At 39.5% G+C, this 18,131-nt stretch overlaps 1 protein-coding gene across 2 annotated transcripts in view; it reads right to left on the reverse strand.

Moving 5' to 3' along the window:
* Positions 1-18,131, reverse strand: part of LOC132827318 (ABC transporter B family member 1-like) — a 194,391-nt gene that overhangs the window by 88,782 nt on the left and 87,478 nt on the right. For both annotated transcript variants that reach the window (XM_060843962.1, XM_060843961.1), the window contains exons 12-14: positions 13,366-13,456; positions 2,576-2,743; positions 1,858-1,919 (exon numbers count right to left, since the gene is read on the reverse strand). In XM_060843962.1, coding sequence (XP_060699945.1) covers positions 1,858-1,919; positions 2,576-2,743; positions 13,366-13,456 — 321 coding nt within the window. The remainder of the gene's footprint in view (positions 1-1,857; positions 1,920-2,575; positions 2,744-13,365; positions 13,457-18,131) is intronic.

Genomic DNA, 18,131 nt, shown 5'->3' on the forward strand with positions numbered 1-18,131 from the left:
TGGGTTTCGCTTCGGCGGGTCGGTGTGGACTTGTTGGGCCGAAGGGCCTGTTTCCACACTGTAAGTCTAATCTAATCAAAACCTGATCTGGTGTACCCAAGAACTCTGTGGGAAGCTAGAGAAGTGATTGCTGGACCTCTTGCTAAGATACTTCAATCAACGATAGTCACAGGTGAGGTGCTGGAAGACTGGAGGTTGGCAAACATGGTGCCACTATTTAAGAAGGATGGTAAGGACAAGCCAGGGAACTATGTACCAGTGAGTCTGACGTCAGTGATGGGCAAGTTTATGGAGGGAATCCTGAGGGACAGGAGGTACATGTATTTGGAAAGACAATGACTGATTAGGGATTGTCAGCATGGCTTTGTGCGTGGGAAATCATGTCTCACAACCTTGATGGAGTTTTTTGAAGGAGTAACAAAGAGGATTGATCAGTGCAGAGTGGTAGACGTGATCTATATGTAAGGCGTGCGACAAGATTCCCCATGGGATACTGGATGGTAAGGTTAGATCTCATGGAATTCAGGGAGAACCAGCCATTTGGATGCAGAACTGGCTCAAAAAGGTAGAAACAGAGAGTGGTGATGGAAGGTTGTTTTTCAGACTGGAGGCCTATGACCAGTGGAGTGCCACAAGATTTAGTGCTGGGTCCACTACCCTTCATCATTTTCATAAATGATTTGGATATGAACATAGGTATAGTCAGTAACTTTGCAGATGACACCAAAATGGGAGGTGTTGTGGACAGAAAAGAAGGTTACCTCACATTACAATGGGATCTTGATCAGATGGGCCAATGGGCTGAGAAGTGGCAGATGGGAGTTTAATTTAGCTAAGTATGAGGTGCTGCATTTTGGGAAAGCAAATCTTTGCAGGACTTATACACTTAATGGTAAGGTCCTAGGGAGTGTTGCTGAACAGAGAGACCTTGGAGTGCTGGTTCATATTTCCTGAAAATGCAGTTGCAGGTAGATAGAATAGTGAAGGTGGTGTTTGGTATGCTTTCATTATTGGTCAGAGTATTGAGTATAGGAGTTGGGAGGTCATGTTGCAGCTGTACAGGACATTGGTTAGGCTACTTAGGAATATTGCGTGCAATTCTGGAACCCTTCCTATTGGAAAGATGTTGTGAGATTTGAAAGGGTTCAGAAAAGATTTACAAGGATGCTGCCAGGGTTGGAGGATTTGATCTGCAGGAATAGGCTGGGGCTGTTTTCCCTGGAGCGTAAGAGGCTTAGGGGTAAACTTATAGAGGTTTATAAAATCATCAGGAGCATGGATAGGGTAAATAGACAAGGTCTTTTCCCTGGCTGGGGGAGTCTAGAACTAGAGGGGATAGATTTAGGGGGAGGACATAGGTTTAGGATGAGAGGGGGAAAATATCTCAGAGACTTAAGGGACAATGTTTTCATGAAGAGAGTAGTGCGTGTGGGGAATGGGCTGCCAGAGGAAGTGGTGAATGCTAGTACATTTAAAAGGCATCTGGATGGGTATATGAATAGGAAAGGTTTGGAGGGATATGGGCCAGGTGGGATAGATTGGGGTGGGATATTTGGTCGGCATGAATGGGTTGAACTGAAGGGTCTGTTTCCGTGCTTACATCTCTATGACTCTGAGTGAACAAAAATGGAGGCATGCAGATTCATTTGAAGATGAATAACCACTGACCTCTGAAAAGACTATCTGCTCCACCCCCAACCCAGCAAAGTTACAAGCCTCAGTTTTTCAAAACAAAGTGGGCATATTTCTCCTTTTAGAACTTTGACCTTCTTGTCACTGGGGAAAAATCCTCCTCTGCAATCCGGTTAGCTCTGGAATGGTTATCCTGTAGTTGGATATTTATTAAAAAATACTAACCTTCAAAACTTGGGATGCCTGCCTTGTTGGGTATGCAAAGCTCACTTTCTGGAACTCAAGTCCTGAAGTAAGAAAATTACTTTATCATAAAGGTAGCAATGGAAATTTCAAATATTTTCATTTCCCTTTCTTAAAATTTACATTTTTGATATTCTACAAGACTTTTTTGTGCCAGAGCAATGACATAGTCATGAAAGCCAAGATATAAACAAGCTTCTCAGTTGAACAAAGAAATAAAGGAATTTTTCCTTCACTCAATAACTCCTGAACTGGTCATAAGTTTACTGTGACAAAGTCAAATTCTGTTTTATCTTGCATTTATCGGAATCGGAGATGGGAGTGTATTTTGGAAGGCTGCAGTTAACAATTCTACTCATTTATTAATACTACGAGTATTATAAGAAGTGAATGAGTGCCATTCTGTTTTTATAACATGAAATTTGGCAATTTAAAACAATGGCTTTGAAAAGTTAAGGGGGTGGGGCAGGGTGAGGAGTGAGTCCTTACTGTTCATTCCCTGGAATAGTGAAACAAACCATCAAAACCTCTCAAGCCAATGACCTTACACAGAGGTAACCTCCTTTTACCAGGAATTTTCCCAAATACAAAATATCATGAGTTTGTCCCATGCAAAATTTTTCAATGGTATTAATTATTTAAGAGCATTTGAAACTTTTGGAGAAGCTGAACGAGGTTGAATATATAAAAATCTACTCACTGCCTTCAAGAGAAGCAAAACGGTTCCCGCCCACAAGGGGAATTTTTGGCTTACGATCCAAGAGCTCAAAGATACGGATAGACGCTCCAACAGCTTGCATGAAGTCACCGTAAAGAGACGCTAACATTCCAAATGCCATTGCAACATTAATGGAATATACCATAAAGGCTATTGTAAAAACAAAAGAAAATTATAATTTGCTTTACTCGAAACAGAAGAGCAAATGAAGTTTGTCTTTGAATACAAAATCTCACCATACATTTTCACTCCTCCAGCTAGTTTAGTAACTTAGATTAAATGATTAGTAAATTTATTTTTTTCAGACATTCAACACTTGTTGAATTATTATCTTGTCTTTGATAGGATTTTAAAAGTTTAATATTAGAAAGTGGAAATTGTTTCCTTACTAAACAGAATATTAAGTTATCGAACAAATACTTTGAAACCTCCCCCACCCAAAATGGAAAACCATCTCCAACCAAAATTGGAAAAATACCAAAAAAATTAGTTATGCAGTCACAGAATCAGACAGCATGGAAATTGACCCCTTGGTCCAACTAGTATGCACCAACTAGACATCACAAACTGACGTAGTCAGATTTGCCAGCATTTGGCCCATATCTCTCAAAACTTTCACACTCATTCATTAAAAGTTTCCAAAAGTTTGCATCAGTTAACATCAAAGAAACTAACAAAATTTATCCATCTCCCATTAGTTTGCAACCTTGACAGTGAGCAGACATTTTCATTGCAGCAGTTAACTGCCCAGTCAATGAGTCAACAATGATTTTTGGTGACTGATTGGTACCTTCAATGTGACTCTGTAGTTATGACGAACTTTGTTGGCGAGGCGAGCACTTTTGGTTGGTGCTCTTAGTTCTGAAGCAGCTACAATTTCAGGAAGGATTAATTGGGAATGTGTGTGTCAATAAATCAACTGCTCCAGTACCAACTGATTTAACCCACACAGACAGAGGGATAGAGGTTTGATGGACCAGATTGATGCAGATTATAGTAGCAGGAAGCTACACATTCAAAATTGAAATTTGCAACCAGAAGTATAATTTGAGAATCTTGATCAATTAATAGCCATTATTTCCAGTAAGATCCCCACATTATGGTGACATTCTAGGTTACACTGTACTCTGAACATTCCTCCCTTTTAAACCAATACTATTTATTTATTTCAATACATTTTTATATGAAACAATGTTGAGATTTTAAATGATCTAAATGACTGAGGGGTTGGCACTTCACGAAAATAATGCAATCTGTGCTCAATGCATTAGACTGAAAATATATACAATGAAGATCAAACTAAAGGAGTTCAAAATGCTTCAAAAGTGGCAGCTAATAAATAATGTTCAAAGATCCCCAAATGGCAGTGTTTTGGTGCATGGCAAGATTATACACAAGTGAAAGTAAGCACTGACAATTCTTGCAATTACTTCACATGTGGGTAAATGAAACATAACCATTATGCAATCAGAGATTTGCTTATACTAGAAAAACGGATTTCAAAATTACATACAAACTAAGATCAAAATAATGGACGCACCAATATTATTCTTCATGCTGATTATACTTTGTTTCTCAGTTGCCGAATTCTAGTTTATGGAGCAAATATCCTGACAGGACATTGGTCAGGCCACCGTTGGAATATTGTGTGCAATTCTGGTCTCCTTCCTATTGGAAAGATGTTGTGAAACTTGAAAGGGTTCAGAAAAGATTTACAAGGATGTTGCCAGGGTTGGAGTATCTGAGCTACAGGGAGAGGCTGAACAGATGGGGCTGTTTTCCCTGGAGCTGAGGGGTGACCTTATAGAGGTTTACAAAATTATGAGGGGCATGGATAGGGTAAATAGGCAAAGTCTTTTCCCTGGGGTCGGGGCGTCCAGAACTAGAGGGCATATGTTTAGGGTGAGAAGGGAAAGACCTAAGGGGCAGCTTTTTCACAGAGGGTGGTGCGTGTATGGAATGAGCTATCAGAGGATGTGGTGGAGGCTGGTACAATTGCAACATTTAAACAGGTATTTGGATGGGTAAATGAATAGAAAGGGTTTGGAGGGAAATGGGCCGGGTGCTGGCAGGTGGGACTAGATTTGGTTGGGACAGCTGGTCAGCGTGGACCAGTTGGACCAAAGGGTCTGTTTCCATGCTGTACATCTCTATGACTCTACGACTAAGTAAATTTTTGGACAGTCTAATTTTTCCCCAAATCACTTGGTCAGATCTGAGTGAGACAGTCATTCCTGATAGCCAAGTCTTCAGGTAAATAATAAAAACTGTTTTTCCAAGTTATTACATTTAACTGACTTCCACTATACATGACTGAACTGAGTAATGCTTTAGCAAAGCATTTAAATCTTATGCTTTTAACATCGTACTTTAGCTTGCTATTTCTGATAATAAAAGTTATATTCACAGCTGCATTCATTTTCAGGATTTAATTCAAACATATTTACAAATCATGCAATATTATCACTCAAAGAAGTGTTCTGTATCTCCTCTTAGTACCTGTGCAAAGATAAGAGTTAAATTGAGACAAATCAGAATGTGAATCGATACCTGAAAAACTGTATTCTAGATACGAAACCAATGATCTGCCATTGTCCTCATCTTAGTGAAGTTATACTTCACTAAGATGAGGACGTTTCTGGGCTATCCTCATCTGATCTCTATAGAAAACCTTCAGATTCCAAACTTTCCTTTGGTAGCAGAGACTCTTCTTTAGTTGTTAAAAGGTTTATGATTTTTACAAGTGCATAAAACACATCATGTCAAAGTACATGACAGTTAAGCTTTCTTTTAAAAGGTGCAATGAATAACCTGAACTATTCAGTTTAAGTGCAATGAATTGTGAAGATTTTGGCATCTGCTGACTATCCAGTTCAGCAGCAGTGCTCTGAATTTGGAAGACTCACCATTTTCCTCTCAGAAAGCACCCACACCATCTGGATATTCATCCTGTTTGATCATTTTAGGAACTTGCTATGTGCTAATTGCTGACAGCATTTGTTGATGTAGGAACATGAATACATATTAAAATGACCACATTTGCTAGATGAAGAACCACATATATAACTGCAAAATCACATCATCAGTTTATGACTAATTCTGTGGTTGGTATAGTAGGCTATTGCAGAGAGGGACTCATCTAATCCCAGTGATTTCACTTGTATTTATGACTGTTTAGTTTGAACATTTGGCACTAAAACTTTCATTTTATGATAAAACTGTTTAAGACAATGAGAAATCTTACCAAAGCTCATGGCACCAGTTTGTTACTGTAACACCCATTCTTCAACTGACGTGCAATTATTTATTACAGTCTTTTCATTACAATTTAATTAATCCTGAACTCCTAACTAATTCTTACAATAAAGGGGGAAAGAAAAGCACTATTTGAGTTTGTATATTACATGACTGTGCTTGTTTCTGGATTCGATGTAAAATTTTCATGAAAGGCATGTGTGTATTTGCATGAAACTTTGCATGGTCAGATGGCTATCGGCCCCCATCTTGAATGGTAACGTGCACTGGGGACACATACCTAATTTAAAAATAATTCAGGAAAAGCCAGGGAACTTTAGACCAGTGAGCCTGTCATTGGTGGTGGGCAAGTTGTTGGAGGGAATCCTGAGGGGCAAGATTTCCATGCATTTAGAAAGGCAAGGACTGATTAGGGATAGTCAACAAAGCTTTTTGCATGGGAAATCATGTCTCACAAACTTGATTGAGTTTTCTGAAGTAGTAACGAAAGAGGATTAATGAGGGCAGAGTGGTGGACATGATCTCATGTGGACTTCAGGAAAGCATTTGACAAGGTTTCTCACGGGAGACTGGTTAGCAAGGTTAGATCTCATGGAATACAGGGAGAACTAGCCCATTTGGATACAGAACTGGTTCAAAGGTAGAAGACAGAGGGTGATGGTGGAGGGTTGCTTTTCAGACTGGAGGCCTGTGACCAGTGGAGTGCCACAAGGATCAGTGCCGGGTCCACTATTTTTCATCATTTATACAAATAATTTGGATGCGAGCATAAAAGAGGCATTGTTAGTAAGTTTGTAGATGATACCAAAATTGGAGATGTAGTGGACAGTGAAAAAAGCTACCTCAATACAAAAGGATCTTGATCAGATCGGTCGCTTAGAAGTGGCAGATGGCATTTAATATTGATAAAATGTGCCGGGCTGCATTTTGGAAAGGCAATTCAGAGCAGGAGGTATGCACTTAATGGTAAGGTCTGGACAGCGTTGCTGAACAAAGAGACCTTGGAATGCAGGTTCTCAATTCCTTGAAAGTGGAGACACAAGTAGAGAGGATAGTGAAGGTGGCGTTTGGTATGCTTTAGTTGGACAGAGCATGGAGTACAGGTGTTGGGAGGCTATGTTGCGGCTGTACTGGACATTGATCATGGGCGGCATGGTGGCTCAGCAGTTGGCACTGTTGCCTCACAGCACCAGGGTCTTGAGTTCGATTCCTGCCTGTCTGTGTGGAGTTTGCATGTTCTCCTTGTGTCTGCATGGGTTTCCTCTGGGTGCTCCAGTTTCCTTCCACAATCACAAAGATGTGCAGGTCAGGTGAATTGGCCATGCTAAATTGCCCACAGTGTTAGGTGTGCTAGTCACAGGTAAATATAGGGTAGATGAATGGGTTTGGGTGGGTTTCTCTTCGGAGGGACGGTGTGGACTTCTTGGGCCAAACGGCCTGTTTCCACACTGTAGTGGAAACTAATCTGCAGAGAATCGAATCAAAATCAAAACTGATTAGGCCACTTTTGGAATATTGCGTGCAGTTCTGGTCTCCCTCCTATCGGAAGGATGTTGTGAAACTTGAAAGGCTTCAGAAAAGATTTACAAAGATGTTGCAAGGTTTGGATGGCTTGACCTATAGCGAGAGACTGAATAGGTTGGGGTGATTTTCCCTGGAGCATCAGAGGCGGAGGATGACCTTCCAGAGTTTTATAATATCATGAGGGGCATGGATAGGGTAAACAGACAAGGTCTTTTCCCTGGGGTGGGGTTAGTCCAGAATGGATGGGTATATGAATAGGTATGGTTCGGAGGGATATGGGTTAAGTGCTGACAAATGGGTCTAGGTTAGGTTAGGATATTGGGTCAACATTGATGAGTTGGTCTGAAGGGTCTGTTCCATGCTGTACATCTCTATGACTCTGTATATGTTGCTAAGAGAAGATGGATTTTCTTCTCCCTAATAGTTGAAATTGGCGACAACACTAACGATATATTAGATGACCAAGGGAAGTTGAAATGTGCTATTTTAAAATTCTGGAGAATGCTGGCATTGCTGACTCCACTTGATGGTGTCATTTATAGGAAATAAAATCAGACAGACTCTCCTCCATTCCTGTTTTGCATATGAACTATGTCACAAGGAAATGGCTACTCCATATTAATGAATATCACTAGAAAATTGCTTTCTAGTGATATTCATTAGAAATACAGTACATATCAGTTTAGAATTGAATTCACACTTAAGATCCTTGGAGCTGGAGTTCTCCATTAATATAAAAGCAAAATATTGCAAATACTGGACATCTTAAATAAAAATAAATTCCAGGAATACTCAACAGACAGTGAAGACAGAGAGTAAAAGAGTTAATTGTTTTGGGACTGGGGACAGAGGTATGAAATAAATCCAAAGCAAATGCTGGTGATAAGGTGGAAGACAGGGGAGATTAAATAACAAAATAGGGATGATGGCTCCAAGCATAAACAATAGTCAAAATACAAGAAAAGAAATAAAATAAAACAGATCTTGACATTAAAACAATAACAGAATTGTCAGAAATAATTTCTTACACCAAGAAGATCAAAGTAAACTTGAGAAATAGCACCTCATCTTTTGATTAGATACTATATAGTCTTCTGGACTGAACATGGAGTTCAACAAATTCGGATCATAAGCAATACACTCTTGTTTCAAATGGCAGCTGCTAGCGATGATTTTCCTGTAAGGCTGCTGGCAACCCAGCTTATGTTTCTGATGGTTTACATTCTGATCAATGCAGCTCAATGTTTCAAGCAGCAAACAGCACAGATGCCTCCGGTGACTAGTTATAGGTTTGAGATCAAGATGGACAAATGGAGGGACAACTGTTTTCAAGCTGGGAAATCTATCATACTAATTTATATTTGAGATTAAGGAACAATACAGAAGCATTCAAAATCATTAAGAAATGGAAGGGGAGATAGAAACAAAATCAAAATCATATAGTCTGAAAACAGAAAATTCTGCAAATAGGAACTTTGGCAGTATCTGTGGAGAAAGAAACAATTAATATTTCAGGGCACAGCTCTTTTGTCAGATTGAATCCATGAAAGCTGCCTGGTTCGGAGACAGAGATTTCAGATAAGCTAAACAATGGATAAAATAAAGGGGAATTAAAAACTGGAACATCAAGTGCACACAGGATTATGACAACCATTCTATTGAAGGTTAAGTATCTATGCAAGCTTTCTGGACTTATTTACATCTTGAAACAATGACTTACTTCAATGAATATTTCCTGAATTACTAGAGCATTTTAACACAGGCAAGTGTTACTATGACAGGGTGGTTTTGACACTCATTCTAATTTGTGTTTCTTTCCATACAGCAAACAGGTCACATAAGAAGGACACTTAGTACCTTTGCAGACGACACCAAAATTAGAAGTGTAGTGGACAGCGAAGAGAATTACCTCAGATTACAACAGGATCTGGACCAGATGGGCCAATGGGCTGAGAAGTGGAGATGGAGTTTAATTCAGATAAATGTGAGGTGCTGCATTTTGGGAAAGCAAATCTTAGCAGGACTTATACACTTAATGGTAAGGTCCTAGGGAGTGTTGCTGAACAAAGGGACCTTGGAGTGCAGGTTCATAGCTCCTTGAAAGTGGAGTCGCAGGTAGATAGGTTAGTGAAGTCGGCATTTGGTATGCTTTCTTTTATTGGTCAGAGTATTGAGTACAGGAATTGGGAGGTCATGTTGCGCTGTACAGACATTGGTTAGGCCATTCTGTGCAATTCTGGTCTCCTTCCTATCAGCAAGATGTTGTGAAAGGGTTCAGAAAAGATTTACAAGGATGTTGCCAGGTTTGGAGAATTTGAGCTATAGGGAGAGGCTGAATAGGCTGGGGCTGTTTTCCCTGGAGCTGAGGGGTGACCTTATAGAGGTTTACAAAATTATGAGGGGCATGGATAGGGGAAATAGACAAAGTCTTTTCTCTGGGGTCAGGGAGTCCAGGACTAGTGGGCATAGGTTTAAGGTGAGAGGGGAAAGATATAAAAGAGAGACCTAAGGGGCAACTTTTTCACGCAGAGGGTGGTACGTGTATGGAATGAGCTGCCAGAGGATGTGGTGGAGGCTGGTACACTTGCAACATTTAACAGGCATTTGGATGGGTTCAGAATAGGAAGGATTTGGAGGGATATGGGCCGGGTGCTGGCAGGTGGGACTAGATTGGGATATCTGGTCGGCATGAATGGGTTGGACCAAAGGATCTGTTTCCATGCTGTACATCTCTATTACTCTATAATAGGAAGACAAAGGGTGAAAGCACGGAATAGTTTTTGAGTTTGCTTCATAACTTTAAAAAAGGTGTTATGAAATTTAGCAGAGGTTGGAATATTGCAACAGTCAAGAGTATAGTTAACAGAAAAAATTCTAATATTTGTTTTAACAACTAAAGTTGAAACACATTTATGTTAACTTTGACAAGTTTTCAAGTTTTGCAAACCTGGTCAGTGCACACTGATGAAATTCAATAGCATATCTTCGAAACATCACATTTTTTTCTGTACAAGACAACTGATCTGTTTGACTTGAGGTTAGGTTTGATTCAAATCACTCATCTTTCTAAGGCATGCATTTACACTAAGCCTGTAATAACTGTCACTGCTCAAAAACAGAATGTCTAATTTCATAAGGTTAAATCAACACTTGAGAGATTCTGAATGAAGATATCAATTCAGTAAAAAGTCACATCTCAATGATTACTGGAACAGGTCTTTATAAGTTTCAAATTGTAATCTTTAGATTAATGATCAAACGATGCACTGAAAAGGTAGTTGAAGTATAGACATCAGTTATTCACAAGGCTTGAAAATGCCTCTTGCTATTTTGCATGCAATATTTATCAAATATGTCAATTACACATTAGATTTTCATTCAATTAATTTTTCATTATAACTCTACAAAACTAAAAAGTAAAAATACAGCCCTGAATACATTCAGTCAACGTGGCAGCATCTGTAGAAAGAGAAACAGAGTTAACATTGAGTCCAATGACTCCTCTTTGGAACAGAAGAAATGTTTACTTAATACATTGTTTACTTAATGTCAATTGTCTTTAAATATGTGCCCAATTAAAAAAAACTTTAATTTTCAATGACTTCAAAAATATGGATTTTCATCAATGTAAACCTTAACCACAATGATTTTGTTAGAACTACACTATTTGTAGTGAAAGCTTCCAAATAGTAACCTATGTTAATTGTACTTAAAAATTACCAGTTAGAATTTAGCATATTCCACTTAACATATTGAACATGAACAGCTACTTAACAGAAAGTCACTGGGTTATCGAAAAGAACTTGATTATATTAAAAAAAAACTAAAATTGAAAATGATTCACAATCCAATGGAATCATAGTAATCCTAAATATGCACACATTTGCTTGTATCAACTAGGAGAAAGTGAGAACTGCAGATGTTGGAGATGAGAGTCAAGAGTGTGGCGCTGGCACTGGAAAAGCACAGCGGGTAGGGCACCATCTGAGTAGCAGGTGAATTGTTGTTTCTGGCTTCATCGTCTATTCTCCTGCTTCTCGGATGCTGCCTGACTTGCTGTGCTTTTCCAGCACCACACTCTCAACTTTGCTTGTATCAAGCCACTTTCTGTCATTTACATATTTCAAAACAACCACCACCAACCACCATCCTTCTTTCTTAATTGCTGTGTTCTAAGTATGCATCGGCAGTTTCCTTTAGAAATATGGACACATTAATACTGAAATTTTAAAAGTTAGCATAGAACATACGACTTTAAAATGTGGAATAAATTACATCAGTGCCCCATTGTAGAATTGTTCACTGACCTCTAAAGTAGTTCAAAATTTTGACATTTAACATCTGCACAATTCTTATCCTTTTTCACAATGCCTTTGAAACTTAGATTTACAGTCACTGTCACCAAATGCTTGCAGACAAGGGCAGACAATGTATGGGAACACAACCCACTTGCAAGTTCTCTTCAAGGCAGACATTTCCCCAATAGTTGCTTGGCCAAGATCATGGAACATCCTCCTTAATAGCACTGCAGGTATACCTGCACTCCATGGACCGCAGCAGTTCAAGATGACAGCTCACCACCACCTTCTCAAGATAATTAGGGATGGACAATAAATGCTGGTCTACCACATTCCATGAACAAAAAAACAAAATGTTGAAGCAATTACTGTGCACCCTGTACACAATGCCACTAGGGTCAACTTGATTTAAAGGGGTGATTAATAAAACAGCTTTTGGTGGGGGAGATTGGGGAAGCCGGGGAGGGTGATGCAGTGCAACTTTTCACACTGTAATAGTGTGACCAATTTTTAATATCCACGTTATGAAGGCATAAGAGAGGGCACAGAATATATTGACAAGAATAGCTCTAGAGATGTCATATTTTAGCACTGAAAACAATTTAGAGAAGCTGGTATTGTTCTCCTCAGAGAAGAGATGGTTGAGAGATAAATTGATAAAGATGCCCATAAATATAGGAACTGTAGTCAATAGATAGGAAGAAACTGTTCCCCTTTGGGGGAAGAATCAAGAACCAGAGGACACTGATTGGCAAAAGAAGCAACAGCTTGAGGAAGAACCTCTTTGCGCAGCAAATGGTTTGCATCTGAAATATACTCCAAGTGTGTGCTTGAGGTGCTTTCAGTTGTGGCTTTCAAATGGATACTGGTTAATTATCTGAAAAGGAAAAAAAAGTGCAGTGCTAAAGGAATAAGGTGGAAAAGTGGAACTAGCTGAATTGTTCTTGCAAAGCACTGGCAGAAACAGGATCGACTGATGTTTGTAGCACAGACAAAGTTTATTAATAAAGTAGAATCTTTATTATAGGCTCTTATTTGCCTTTATATTCAAGCCCTGAAATTACATATAGTACAACAGTACTCAAGTTGCAAAAATTAAAAATATACTAAAAATTTCTCTCATTTTTCTTGGGCTGCTAGATTGATTAATGTCAAGTAAGAAATAGTATTTCCTGCTAAAAGTGACTGAGATGCAACCCAGAGGAAAGCTTGGCCCAATTAAATTACACTTGGTGGGATGTATGGATAATGGAGATTCCATTGTACCTACCTGCCTGCCTGGGTCACAATGTGCAGCTATTGTAATTCAGCATTGAATGAATGCAAAGGATATGCAAAGCTATTGATCACCAAGAAATATCATATTTGTCCTATTTTGCTTTATGAATATAAAACATGGTTGTAATGTTTCTTGAATTTGTTTCCTGTTACCTCTTCCTTCAAAGGCAGCATCAAAACAAATACAAGTTCAAGTCCATTTATGGAAGACATCTGTTGTCACCATTGGATCTTACATTAAGCCAGGAAGAAAAGCTCAAAAAATGTCAAAATTTCATTGTGTTTCAGACCGCAAAGCGGAGGATGGAATAGATGTATCATATTTTTCTGGAATCAATCATACACAACTACAATCCAACTATCTTAACCAACTATCATTTGCAAGGACTCATTGCCTGAGTACATGCAGTCACTTACATGCCAGAGTTCCAAAAGAGATTCCAGATTTTCCATGCCTTCCATCATAGACCAGCTTTGCACCATACCACAACACAAGCACAATTGCACCCTGTGACAAGAAATCAGTCAGCATTACTATTCTGTGCAGATAGATGGAGCATTCAAACAATGTACACCAGAAGCAAATATTTCAATACAATATTTCAATTAAATTCTAAGACATCATTCATGAGCAACATTAATTTGTAATATTAACAAAACTGTTTTCTTATTCTGAGCATCTTTGGGTATGTTTATTCTCATCTTCAAGTTTCTTATATTGCTTTAAATTAGCTTAATAGCGTAAATTAAAAATTAGCTCTCATTTCAGGAGTTAACAATCAATATGCACGAATAATAGTTTGATCACTAACAACATAACTAGCAATAACAATTTTTCTCATTTAAAAATCAAACACATTTGTATTACAGTGCACGAGCAGCACAGTCCAACTTTGTGCAAGGTCATGAAGAATGACACAAAGCTAGCTGCAAAGTCCAAGTAGGTGCCAAAAATGAAACGGAGGCAGTGATCCTAATCTTGATAGTCACAGGTGAGGTGCCAGAAGACTGAAAGTTGGTGCCACTGTTTAAGAAGTACAGTAAAGATAAGCCAGGGAACCATAGACCAGTGAGCCTGACCTCGGAGGTGGGCAAGTTGTTGGAGGGAATCCTGAGGGACAGGATGTACATGTATTTGGAAAGGCAAAGACTGATTAGGGATAGTCAACTTGGCTTTGTGCGTGAAAAATCATGTCTCACAAACTTAATTAAGTAACAAAGAGGATTGATGATGGCAGAGCATTAGCAGTAAGGTGTTCAACAAGGTTCCCCATGGGAGACTGATTAGCAAGGTTAGATCTCATGGCATACACAGGGAGAACTAGCCATTTGGATGAAGAACTGGTTCAAAGGTAGAAGACAGAGGGTGGTGGTGGAGGGTTGCTTTTCAGACTGGAGGCCTGTGACCAGTGGAGTGCCACAAGGATCAGTACTGGGTCCTCTACTTTTTGTCATTTACATAAATGATTTGGATGAGAGCATAAGAGGTACAGTTAGTAAGTTTGCAGATGACACCAAAATTGGAGGTGTAGTGGACAGCGAAGAGGGTTACCTCAGATTACAAGATCTGGACCAGATGGGCCAATGGGCTGAGAAGTGGCAGATGGAGTTTAATTCAGATAAATGTGAGGTGCTGCATTTTGGGAAAGCAAATCTTCGCAGGACTTATACACTTAATGGTAAGGTCTTAGGGAGTGTTGATGAACAAAGAGACCTTGGAGTGCAGGTTCATAGCTCCTTGAAAGTGGAGTTGCAGGTAGATAGGATAGTGAAGGTGGCATTTGGTATGCTTTCCTTTATTGGTCAGAGTATTGAGTACAAGAGTTGGGAGATCATGTTACAGCTGTACAGAACATTGGTTAGGCCACTGCTGGAATATTGCATGCAATTCTGGTCTCCTTCCTATGGGAAAGATGTTGTGAAACTTGAAAGGGTCCAGAAAAGATTTACAAGGATGTTGCCAGGGTTGGAGGATTTGCACTTTAGGGAGAGACTGAACAGGCTGGGGCTGTTTCCCTGGAGCGTTGGAGGTTTACAAAATTATGAGGGGCATGGATAGGATAAATAGACAAAGTCTTTTCCCTGGGGTCAGGGAGTCCAGAACTAGAGGGCATAGGTTTAACATGAGAGGGGAAAGATATGAGAGACCTAAGGAGCAACATTTTCACGCAGAGGGTGGTACGTGTATGGAATAAGATGCCAGAGGATGTGGTGGAGGCTGGTACAATTGCAACATTTAAGAGATTCCAGATTTTCCATGCCTTCCATTGTTTGGAGGAAGGGTTTGGAGGGATATGGGCCGGGTACTGGCAGGTGGGACTAGATTGGGTTAGGATTGGCATGGATAGTTTGGACTGAAGGGTCTGTTTCCATGCTGTACATCTCTATGACTCTAAGTCATTGGTAACATACAACTTCCAATCAGTCTTTGTTGCCAGAGAGGAATTGATAATTTCATTTAAGCAACTTGGAGCAAATATCATGTGTGTCAGGGCAGAAGGCAAAGTCACATTTGAGGTTGGAAAAGATGTAGCAAAACATTTGGATGGTTACAATTTATCAACTAGATAATCACTTTGGAAGTGCTATGACCAGGAATGAACCAAGAAACAGTTTGAGAACCTAGTGTATATGGCTAGATTTTGGACTGCAATAGGGCGAACACACCCAAGATCAAAAACAATTTCTTTCTGCATCCCATTACGTTTAGAGCAGCATGTTCCACATCACTCTCCCAGACATGACACCCACTCAGCTTGTCAGTCTCAGTCTATTCCCAAGGGGTTTACACAGCAAGATGACTTGCAAGCAAGCATCCTTATTTAACTTTAAAGGTTTGGAAGGTGACATGCTCCTCTAACTGCATCTAAAAATTAGGATCCAGAAAAAACAAGAGAACAATTCAGCTGATCAACATTGACGAGACCAGATCCAGACTGTGGCTCCTTGTCCCCTGGCAGCTTTTGTTACTGCTCATGGTGTGCCCAAAAATCAGACCAAAATCTGGATCACAAATATGAAAAATCATGAGTGAACTGAGTTAGCTTTCTTGTCAGTAAAAGTATAGATCTAGGATGCTTACATAGAGTAAAAACGCAATAGCATGAAACAAAATCATGAAATAAAAGCTACTTTATTGCTTTATCTGCAAGAAATAATGGAGTCAACTGATAGCATACAAAAAATGGATACTTTCTTTAATCTGACTTGCATTGTGTATTTTGGGCAGCACGGTGGCTCAGTGGTTAGCAATGCTGCCTCGTTGTTCACAGCAAGCTGGCCGGCTCTCAGGACAACTCCATACAACCCAGTCATGTTGGCGCTGCAAGACGTGTCACAGTGTGGACATAGATACTACCATTACGTTCAGGGACACCTCCCACCTTGTACATGGCAGGTACTCATGCGACTCAGCCAACGTTGTCTATCTTATATGTTGCAGGTCAGGATGCCCGGAGGCATGGTACATTGGGGAAACCGAACAAAGGCTACGACAACGGATGAATGGGCACCGCACAACAATCAACAGACAGGAGTATTCCCTCCCAGTTGGGGAACACTTCAGTGGTCCAGGACATTCGACCTCGGACCTTTGGGTGACCATCCTCCAAAGTAGACTTCAGGACAGGCAGCAGCGAAAAGTGGCTGAGTAGAGGCTGATAGCTATGTTCGATACCACACACACACACACACATACACACACACACACACACACACACATACACATACACAAACACACACACACAAACTTTCTCACACTCTCAACCCCTAACCCAGACAGAGACCCACATGCACACGTATATTTTGTGGAGTGAATTTGTACTTGCAGGGTTACATTGTACTTTACTCAAAAACTGCTTGAATTCATGTAAAACTCCATTAGCTCACTTTTTAGATTAGAATCAATCTAAACATCATCGTATAGACAGAGAACACGGGGCTAACACCTTCAACATGTTGTCTAGCTATTGTTAACAGCTAACCTGAGAATGCAACTTTTTTTAAAAAAGGTTTTGTGATTTACACATGAAAGAAGTGAAACTATGATATCCTAACAGATGAAAGGCTTAACAAAGTCAATTTTTCCATGTATAATTTCAGTTACATCACACTGTAAATTTTTGCTATAAATTCTGTGATTGAGCTCTCCACTACCACCTGATGAAAGAGCGATGCTCCGAACGCTAGTGTGCTTCTAAGTAAACCTGTTGGACTATAACCTGGTGTTGTGTGATTTTTAACAAAGAAAATTTGATCTGCCTAACGATCAAGAGCCCTTTGCTCCCTCTTTCTTTGTAATGCCACTCAAAGTTTGTGCGCTAAAAAATGTACCAGAAGACACCTTTACTATTGAGGATCCCTTGAGATGATTTGTTTAAATCTACTCCATTGTCTCCAGCAAACAGAATTGAGCCAGTTAGAATGGTCCTGGAAAACACTCCTGTGCAAATGGCTTGGGATTCTGAAGTTATTCTCTGATTAACACCAACTGGAGGCTTCCTAACTCATTCACATTTCCTCAAGTTTAACTATTACTTGGCCAAAGTACTTCAAAAGTTAGCACATTGCAGAATGTTGCTCTATTCCACCTCAATCTTGAAGTATTTTTAAAATGGTACACATATTTGCTTAGTTCAAACTATTCATCAATTATCTGTGCAAGCTTATTTCAGCAAGTTTCCTTTTGGTCATAAACCAGTTGTTTGTGATTGATTAAAGTTTCTGGCTGACTTGTTTTTAAATAACGACTCTGATACAATCAGAGACCTAGATAATTGATCATATAACTATCCGATTAGATCTGAAATATACCAACAGTGAAGGGTTGGACTCAAAACAGGAAACTATGTACCCTTCAATCTGTTATAACAGTCATCGACTGAAATGTTAATTTGGCTCTTCCTCTGCAGATGCTGTCTGACCTGTTCAGTACTTCCAGCATTTTCTTTTTTGAATTCACATTTCCAGCAGACATGGTAGTGTGATTTTTCCTTTGAATTTAACCATGCAATTCAAAACTACACAAGCTTTGTTAATTACTAATTCAACACATGGCTTTACAAATAAACCTTTTAATTTGAATAATCAAGGGTAGTAGTAGTGGAATTGACAGGACTACATTTATACAGATGAAAAGTGAACCTGAAAGTTGACACATGAATGCAAACACTGCCACCATGAAA

This window comes from Hemiscyllium ocellatum, chromosome 24, assembly GCF_020745735.1.
Source record: "Hemiscyllium ocellatum isolate sHemOce1 chromosome 24, sHemOce1.pat.X.cur, whole genome shotgun sequence".
NCBI classification, from domain to species: Eukaryota; Metazoa; Chordata; class Chondrichthyes; order Orectolobiformes; family Hemiscylliidae; genus Hemiscyllium; species Hemiscyllium ocellatum.